This window comes from Apaloderma vittatum, unplaced genomic scaffold (genome assembly GCF_000703405.1).
Source record: "Apaloderma vittatum isolate BGI_N311 unplaced genomic scaffold, ASM70340v1 scaffold7143, whole genome shotgun sequence".
NCBI lineage: Eukaryota > Metazoa > Chordata > Aves > Trogoniformes > Trogonidae > Apaloderma > Apaloderma vittatum.
In genome coordinates this window covers 55,743-65,480 of record NW_009706371.1, presented here as the reverse complement: position 1 = coordinate 65,480, position 9,738 = coordinate 55,743, and the positions used below count along the sequence as shown (strand labels likewise).

At 44.9% G+C, this 9,738-nt stretch overlaps 1 protein-coding gene across 1 annotated transcript in view; it reads left to right on the top strand.

Moving 5' to 3' along the window:
- The first annotated feature begins 384 nt into the window (after nt 1-384).
- Nucleotides 385-9,738, top strand: part of LOC104271167 (dynein heavy chain 9, axonemal-like) — a 62,504-nt gene continuing 53,150 nt past the window's right edge. The window contains exons 1-3 of the mRNA XM_009865761.1: nt 385-432; nt 5,786-5,956; nt 7,065-7,187. Coding sequence (XP_009864063.1) covers nt 385-432; nt 5,786-5,956; nt 7,065-7,187 — 342 coding nt within the window. The remainder of the gene's footprint in view (nt 433-5,785; nt 5,957-7,064; nt 7,188-9,738) is intronic.

Sequence of the window (9,738 nt, the reverse complement as noted above, 5' to 3'; positions counted from 1 at the left end):
TTGATGAGAAAAACAATTCTGGTTAGTGAAGGGCCAGGACCCTAGGGAGAAGCCTGGAGGGGACTTGGGAACAGAGTGGTAAATGCAGTTAAACAGAGAATATGCCAGAAGAAGGGGGATGCTGGGAACGAGTGGTTCAAGCCTGGCTGCCCCTTGTTTCAGAGCAGAGGTTGCTCCCAGGCAAGTTGCCCACTGCTTGCCCTGAGGTCTCTGAGGCAGATGTAAATGATCCCCGGGGCTGCACACTCAAGGAGGTTTTCCAAGTAATTTTTTTCTGTGTCTTCCTCTCAGGTGCAGGAGTCTAAAGTGACAGAAACCAAGATTAATGAGGCCAGAGAGCACTACAGACCTGCTGCTGCACGCGCTTCTCTCCTGTACTTCACCATGAACGACCTCCGTGCCATCCACCCCATGTACCAGTTCTCTCTGAAGGTAACATCCCCATGGGTCGGGGGCTGTGCCAGTACTGCTTCTCCTGTCCGGAGGTTCAAAGTCATCACCTTGGGCCTTTTGGGGGTATTCGAATTCCAAAACAAGAAGGTCATTTAACTAAGCTATGCTGCTGATTTGGCCTTCTGGAAAAGTTTCATGTAATGTATTTCTTTGTATTTATACTTAACACAGAATCACAGAATGGTTTGAGTTGGAAAGAACCTCAAATAGCATCTAGTTCTAACCCTCTGCCATGGGCAGGGACATCTCCCCCAGACCAGGTTGCTCCAAGCCCCATCCAACCTGGCCTTGGGCACTTCCAGGGATGGAGCATCCACAGCTTCTCTGGGCAACCTGTGCCAGTGTCTCACCACCCTCACAGAAAAGATTTTCTTCCTAATATCCAATCTAAATAGTCTTAATATCTAATCCAAATCTACCCTCTTTAATTTTGAAATCGTTACCCCTCATCCTATCTTCTCCCTGCGAAGAATCCATTCCCTTCTTTCCCTTCAGGCACTGGAAAGTTGCTCTAAGGTCTCCCCAGAGCCTTCTCTTCTCCAGGTTGAACAACCCCAACTTTCTCAGCCTGTACTCATATGGAATAAAGTTTAGCACTCATGGGGAAAGATTTGCCCTAAACTAGATGCAAATGCTGAGGGGAGCACATTTGTCGCTGCCCTCTGTGGAAGGAGCAGAGTTTCAGTTACACACTGGAAAGAGCCACTGAGAAGTGGTCTGAGTGAAAAGGTCCCTCAATGCTGAGTACTGAGCGTGGTCCCTACTCAGCTCCGAGTTTGTCAGTCAGCCCACAGCAGGTGATCAGGCTAGATGAGCCTTAATTAGCTTTTCTTTTGCTTGGTTTCTTTCTTAGCAGCTGAAGCCTTGTGGAAAGACACAGTCTGACTTAGCGATGCATTATCACCCTTTATTACTAAAAATCAGGGAGGTTTCTTTGCAAAGCAGAATTCTACAAACCACTTGTTCTTTCTTGCATGGTCACAGCCTTGGCCTGGGAGAACAAGGCGAGCAATGGATTTAAAAGATAACCTATGAGGAAAAAACCAACAAAGTACTTTTTGCTATGTACTTTTATGTATTTTATATATTTATGCAAAGAGATTTTGCAGAGCATTTGGATTTGCTTGCTCTATCAGTCAGTCTTTTCTTTATATTTACACTGGTTCTGTGTCTGTGATGTCATCAGGATCATAATGCCTGTGCAGATATTTCATAAGTTGCCCTTAACTATTATGCCAGACCTTAATGTTGAAACAGTCCTGACTTCTCAAATGACACAATATCGAAACATATCATCACTCTCTAAACACAGTCCTGTCCCACTGAGACTGCATCAGCCCGGGTCTGTTGCCAACTTCTGTACAAAAGTCAAGTCATTCCTGCAAGAAGGGATCCAAGTCACTGGACCCAGGTGGGATTTGTGGGTGTGTTCCCACCTCGCAGTGTGGCTCTTGGCAGTCTCGGCTGCTCATGGTGGCTCCACAAACACCCCAATGGGGACCATGATGGGAGAGTGACCACTTCTTCCCCTCTGCTACTAAAATAAATGTAGAAGAGACATAGCCAAAGGGTCTGTGCTCCAAAGGCCCTGCTATTTCTCTGTCTTGTCTAAATAGAGTCACAGAATGATAGAATGTTGAGGTTTGGAAGGGACCTCTAGAGATCGTCCAGTGCAATCCCCTGCCAGAGCAGGGTCACCCAGAGCAGCCCCACAGGAAAGCATCCAGGCGGGTTGGAAAGTCTCCAGAGCAGGAGACTCCACACCCTCTCTGGGCAGCCTGGGCCAGGGCTCCAGCACCCGCACAGGGAAGAAGTTCCTCCTCGTGTTGAGGTGGAACTTCCTATGTTCTAACCCAAACCAATTATTCCTTGTTCTATTGCTGGGCATCACTGAGCAGAGATTGTCCCCTTCCCCTTGACAGCCACCTCTCTGATATTTCCCGTGTTGAGGTGGAACTTCCTATGTTCTAACCCAAACCAATTATTCCTTGTTCTATTGCTGGGCATCACTGAGCAGAGATTGTCCCCTTCCCCTTGACACCCACCTCTCTGATATTTCTACATGTTAACGGGGTCCCCTTCCCTGCATAGCAAGTGTAGCTCTGTAGTACCTTGTTATGTGGAGAACTAGGAACAATGTCCATTCTTTGGAGAGCATTCCCACCTGTAGCTGTTCTCACCACAAGACCTAGAAAATATTTCCAACATGACAGATTGCTTTAAATGTAATTATTATTACTCATGGTTAAGGGGCCGAGTCATCCCTTTTGCCACGGGGCAGTGAAGCCTGGCGGGAAACCAGTAGTGGGAATGAGAGCATGGCTGTGTTTTCCAAGTTTCTTGACTGTCTTTGAGACACCAAAGCTTCTCTTTGTGGCAGCTGTGAATAGCCTGAGGCTCTGCTTGCTGCAATGGAGGAGTGAGATCTTTAGAACAAAATATATGACCAGTAGAGGATTCATAGTTTGTGCTTTTGCTTCATGTTCAGGCACCACTTAACCAGTTGTTTTCTGTTCCTTGACTGGTAGGAACTGGGGGTTCTTTCAAGCCATCCTCTTTATTTTTGAAGCTGCTTAGGCAGGAGTCCCCTCTTTTTGTGCTCTGCATGTGCTGCCCACGACACTGGGGAAGTCTTGGACACTGAGCAACTTCTGAGGACCTGCTGCAGTAAAAATGAAAGTGTGGGCAATCCCTTGCCTTGGCAGAAGAGTCTCAATAGGTCTGACCAGCAAAGATCTAAGTGCCTTTCAGGATATTTATTGCAGAGTTCTTCACAGGAGAAAGGAATTTTGGGGGATGAAGGGTTAAATGAAATGGCATCCTAGCAATTTCTTACCTTGACAAGTGACCTGGAAAAAGTAGCTGAGAAGAGAATACAATGTTTTGAGCCTCATCCACAAAGAAGCTTTTCTTTTCAATATCTGCAACTCATATGTTGAAATAATTTTACCAGGAAAATGTAAAGAATATTTTTGGTACGAGGGTGCCCTTTGAAAGATTCATTCCTTACACATGCATAATAGATAAAGGAGTTTCTGAAATTTCACCTTTAATCTATGTCTTCTGTATTTTGTTTGTTTTATGTTTTCCAGTTAACATTAGTAACGTGTATAAATACATAGAAAATTATCGGATGAAATGTTTTTGTCTAATAAATTTGGATGACAGATCATAAAACATTGTGTAAAGATGCACAGAGATGATTTTAAAATACTTACCACACAGCAAGAAGCCCATTATAAACTAGAGCACACCAGATTTATATGCTGCTCTGCAGCATGTTTTAACACAATTTAAAGAAATATTGAGCAAGAATCTGGGTTCTGCAATTATTTAATAATGCAGTAGGTATCAGTGTTACTTTAATTTATTGAGGCATCATTTTTTCTTTGTAAAACCCTAAAAATGATGCTGCCAACACCCCCATGCCCCATCCGCTTGGTGCTATTAATTTGTATTGGCCTGGTTATTTCCTGGGAGCTGGGTCCAAGCACGTGGAACTGTTGCATTGCTAATCAGGACTTAGGCTTTTCATTTTTTTTCCGGTAGTATTTGATAATTTGCTAAAGGATTTTCTTTGGATGGCTCTGAAAGTTTTTCATCCTTTCTTGTGTAGATCAGAATTATTGTTACAAGAGTCCTTACGTAAGAGCTTCGCTCTTGGTGAATACACCCATCCCCGAGAGGACTTCACTGGCTGATTAATCCCACTTCCACAAGCTGAAGTCCTGCTTTCCCTTGTCATCTGGTCTTTTGCTCAATCTAGACAGTAAAATGCTCTTGGGACCTTTGTTTGTTAGTTTGTTTGGGGTTTTTTTTGTGTTTGGGGGAATCGCTTTTTTCTAAGTTGGAACATTTATGAAACAGGAGGCATGCCTCTCTCTGGGAACACCACTGTTGTTTGGCTCAAAGGTTGCAGAGAAAGTGGACTGTGGAATCCCTATGAGAGAGCACACCCAGTCAGAGAAATTTATCTGTTTTGTTTTCATTCATCCAGCCTATCTCCGCTCTGCTTCCTCAAGCCCACGAGAGTGCGGTGGCACAGGGCTGTGTTTTCCTGAAAAAGCAGCTAAAGGCGGAAACAGGATCTGGTCTCTGGATGGTCTGGTCTCTAGCACTGGTGCGGCTGCACCTGGAAGACTGGGTTCAGTTTTAGACCCCTCACCCCAAAAAAGACCTTGAGGTGCTGGAGGGTTTCCAGAGAAGGGCAACAAAGCTGGTGAAGGGACTCAAGAACAAGAGTTATGAGGAGCAGCTGAGGGAACTGGGGTTGTTCAGCCTGGGCAAGAGGAGGCTGAAAGGAGACCTTCTCATTCTTTATAACTACCTGAAAGGAGATTGTAGTGAAGTGAGGGCTGGTCTCCTTTCCCATGTGACAAGGGATAGGACAAGAGGAAATGGCCTCATGTTGAGCCAGGAGAGGTTTAGATTGGGTATTAGGAAATAATTGTTCACAGAAAGGGTTGTCAGGCACTGGCACAGGCTGGGCCGCCCAGTGGCGGGGTTACCACCCCCTGGTTTCCTCAAGCCCACGAGAGTGCGGTGGCACAGGGCTGTGTTTTCCTGAAAAAGCAGCTAAAGGCGGAAACAGGATCTGGTCTCTGGATGGTCTGGTCTCTAGCACTGGTGCGGCTGCACCTGGAAGACTGGGTTCAGTTTTAGACCCCTCACCCCAAAAAAGACCTTGAGGTGCTGGAGGGTTTCCAGAGAAGGGCAACAAAGCTGGTGAAGGGACTCAAGAACAAGAGTTATGAGGAGCAGCTGAGGGAACTGGGGTTGTTCAGCCTGGGCAAGAGGAGGCTGAAAGGAGACCTTCTCATTCTTTATAACTACCTGAAAGGAGATTGTAGTGAAGTGAGGGCTGGTCTCCTTTCCCATGTGACAAGGGATAGGACAAGAGGAAATGGCCTCATGTTGAGCCAGGAGAGGTTTAGATTGGGTATTAGGAAATAATTGTTCACAGAAAGGGTTGTCAGGCACTGGCACAGGCTGGCCAGCGCAGTGCTGGATTCGCCATCCCTGGGTGTATTTAAAAGCCCTGTAGATGAGGTACTCAGGGACATGGGTTAGTGGTGACCTGGCAGTGCTGAGTTGACAGTTGTATTTGATGATCTTAAGGGTCTTTTCCAACTTAAATGATTCTCTGATTCTATGTTCCTGTCTCTTGGAGCTGGTGGGCCACACTGCCACACAGATGGGAATGCCTTGTCTTGTGTCCCCAGAGATGAAGTGTCTGAGTTGGTTTCACTTATTGCAACGCTTCAGGTGAGACCCGGGAGCACACAAAAAGCATCTAGAAACCACCGGTGTCCTTCTGTGTCTCCCCACCCAGGCGTTCAGCGTGGTGTTTCAGAAAGCCATTGAGAGGGCCCCTCCTGCTGAGAGCCTCGCAGAGCGCGTGCTGAACCTCATCGACAGCATCACCTTCTCCGTGTTCCAGTACACAACCCGGGGGCTCTTTGAGTGTGATAAATTGACCTACACCGCTCAAGTTACCTTCCAGGTAAACGTCACCGTTTCATGCAATTTGTTTTATTCTACATAAGGTATCAGCATGCAGAGAAAGCTCAAACTGTCACAGCTGTGACCTTCAGCGCTAGAGCAGCCAATACAAGGGGGAACTGATTTTTTTTTTCTGCCTCTCTTGCTGAGAACAGTCACAAATGCTTTATTTGATTTGCACTATGCTGAGAAAATAGATGTGTGAGAAAGTAATATCTGCTTACAGGACCTTAATAAAAGGGCAAGGCAAGCTGGTCTTAAAGTCTTACTGGTTTTACCCAAAAAGATTTTGCTTGCTACATAGCTGCTGTCTTTTGTCTAGCATGTTAGTCTAATTTTTAGTCTACAATCTGAGCAAGGAGACCTTTGTACATCCCTACACTGAAATCAAACTCAATCAATACATATTACTTGGCATGATGTTGCGAAGCTCTTATTAAGTTTGCATAGTAAATGACCATGTAAATGCCCTGACATGGGGAATGCAGCTGCGAACCAAGTTTGAACTGATGAAACACTGTGAGGGTCTGGTTAACTTTGATCCAGTGATTAATATGACTTTTTAAATTCTACTATTATTCTAATAACAAAATACTGTGTGTAAAAGGGAAATAAGTGTGTGTGTATATATATGTATACGTACACATACATTAAAAAATGAACTCTAATGATGTTTCATTAATAAATTTACTGTATGCGAAAATATAGCTCTAAATGAAGTGTCCAAGTAGCACATATTGTGCTTTTAACTACTCAAAGGATTAAAATGGGTCACTTTAAGCTGTCAGGAAAACTAGCATCCACAACTTCAGTGTCGAGGCAGTCAACTAATGAGATATAGGATTCTCCCACATAAAAAGCAGTTGGCTCTTAGAACTGGGTACCTGGTTACCATCGTTGGTGGAGTGGATGCCAGGCACACTTCAGATGCCGCTGCCCGGTAATAATGAGATACAGTCTAAGATCTGTGACAAGGAAATGACAAACTCGTCATCCCAGCACTGTTCTTTTTCCACCCAGGGTTGTGAGCTGAAGAATTAATCTGCTGGAGTGTATTGTTGCCCTGTATCTTGGCTGCTCAAGGATGTCTTGTTTGTTTGGAATTACAGATACTTCTGATGAGTAAAGAAATCAGCACAGTAGAACTGGATTTCCTTCTAAGATACCCAGCACAGACCGGAGTCACAAGCCCTGTTGAGTTCCTGTCTAATCACTCTTGGGGAGGAATCAAGGTATCTGCTTCGCTTGAACTGTGTGAAACCATAGAATCATAGAATGTTGGGGGTTGGAAGGTACCTCTAGAGATCATCTAGTCCAACTCCCTGCCAGAGCAAGAATCAACATCTCTTATCTCCTCTAACAGCCTCTCAGCAGCCTTCAGGTTGGTCCTTATAGCACTTGGAGAGCAAAGTTCTGACCATCCGTGAGAAGTAGGAGAAAAATGTCGCGGGACTTGCGAGTTCTGTAGGTACAAGACTGATTTGTGGGTTCTTCATGACTGGACCCCTGATGATCTGTGAGTCCCCAAGAAGGTATTTTCACCTCCGAGGTTTAGACTTCTCTCTCTGTAAGTCAGGAACGAGAATATCCTCTGAGGTTTATGGTTCTAGACTGTAAAAGACATGAAGACCTTCACTGTATTTGGGAGGACGTGGGAATTTAATGTAGATAAGACCATTTACAGAGATGTGCTGGGGGTAGAGCCCCCAGCTGAGAGACTTCCTGCAGAAAAATGCTCTCGTGGCTGTGAGGTCTAACAGCTGCCGTGAGTTTGGAATGAAAAGTGAGAATGAGCATCCCAAAGAGGTGTGAGTTATCCCTTCTTTGCTCCTATTTGTCGACCAGTGTGTTGTGCTGCTTTTGGACCTGTTTCAGCTTTGTTTTCTGGAAGGGGTCAAAATATTCTCTGGGTTAGTCACACTCACTCACACCTTGCTGCATCTGAGGCGGGATCTTTTGTTTTATTGTGGCTTCTGATCGGTCTCTGGCACTTTCTGTGATGTAAGAATCGTTTTTATTTCTAGCATGCTGCCTTTGTGGGATATTTCTTTGCTGCTGTAAAGGAAGGAGTGAAAACACCCTGGTTTCATTGGGATAGTTCTCAAATTTTCATCTAGAATGTTGGATTTGCCCTTTCTCTCCCTTCAACCGTTCTTCACAGAGAATGTATCTGGTTTCTGGAGGGCCACCAGACAAACTATTTTCATCCGGGCCCAAGATATCTGACATTTTTTTCCTGTGTGCCTTCTTCTCTGAGGCTTCCAGAGTTTTGCAAGAGCCCTGGCTCACAGAGCCATGTGCCTTTCTAGGCCAGAACAAGCCAGGCTGGACTTTTGTCAAGAGCTAGGGCTGGGTTGGCCACTGGATGAATGGCAGATGCTCTCCCAAAGAGGAAGGGAAAGGGAATGAGGCAGAGAGACCTGTGGATTGAGGGGAAAAAAAAAACTCCAAACAAATCCTAACTTTAAAACAGCTTTAGTAAAACACTAATAGTACAACAATAAGGAAATAATGAAAATAATGGAAATAATGAATCATATAAATATATAAAAAATATGCAAAACTGATATGAAACCAACTCCACCCTCCTTTGTTTGCAATCCCCACTGAGGCTGCAGGGCAGGCACAGGGTAGTCGCAGGCTCAGCATCAGAGAGGAACCAAATACTGAAGATGGATTCAGGAACTCATGGAGCGGGATTAGGGCAGAAGAATGGACAGAGTCCTCCCCGAACACCGGCCATTAAAGAAGAGGGCTTAACATCCATGATCCCTCAGCTTTATACTGAATATGACGTATACGGAAGGGAATAATTTGGTGGTCAGATTTGGACCAGTCACCTGTCCTGTCTATTCCTCCCCAGAGGTGTGATCTTTCCATTTCCCAACACCCCCAAGGCGTTACACAAGGTCCAGCAGCGACCTTGGTTGCTACAGGAGCAAGTATAAGCAAGAGCCTTTCAGCATCCCGATCCCTGGTGGTAACGAAGCATCAGGCATCATTGCTTCTAGTCACAGACACTGTCTGCAAAAATATGCTGTTAACCTCAGAAAGTGCAGCCTCTTAGAAGAGACTGAGCTGAAAAGTAAAATCATTGAACAGAATTGATTGTTTTAGCTCAAACCAGGAGAGCCTCACAAGGTAAACATGGTCTTTTAAGGTAACACGGAGTTAGGGCTCTAAGTTGCAGACCAGAGTTCAGAAGTCAAGCAAAGTTGATGTTTCTAACCCAGAGAAATTTCAAAAGGAGCAATTAACACCATATGTGTGTGCCCTGACCAGGAGTAGTTGTCTCCGTCTCTTTACTGATGATGAGAAAGTGGCTTCTGCCTCATTCTGTGCACGCACGCAACATAGCTCATGTTGAAAATGTCACAATCACATTTTCAGCCATAAAATAAGCTTGGAACTTCTCACTAAACCAGCCCTGCTCATCCTCTAAAAGGCATATTTCCATAATAATGGAGGAATTAAAAAAATTCTACACTTTTTCTTTAATCATCTTTTGCTCAGCAGTGACGTTCTGCTGTTAAGACAGCAGCAGCTTTATTTTTGTTTCTCCTTTGAAGACAGATTGAAGGGACACTTAGGGTCAACACACATATTCAGGGGTACTCAGCCATCAAGTCCCTGAAAGACCTGCTTTGCAATAGCATATTTCGTCTTTGGGCTGTGGTGTATAGGTTGTAGATACACACACATGTTGTTGTTTGAACTCTTGGGCTTTCTCAGCTCTGCTCTATCCCTGCCCACACTCAGCATGGGGACATATAGGGTCAACAA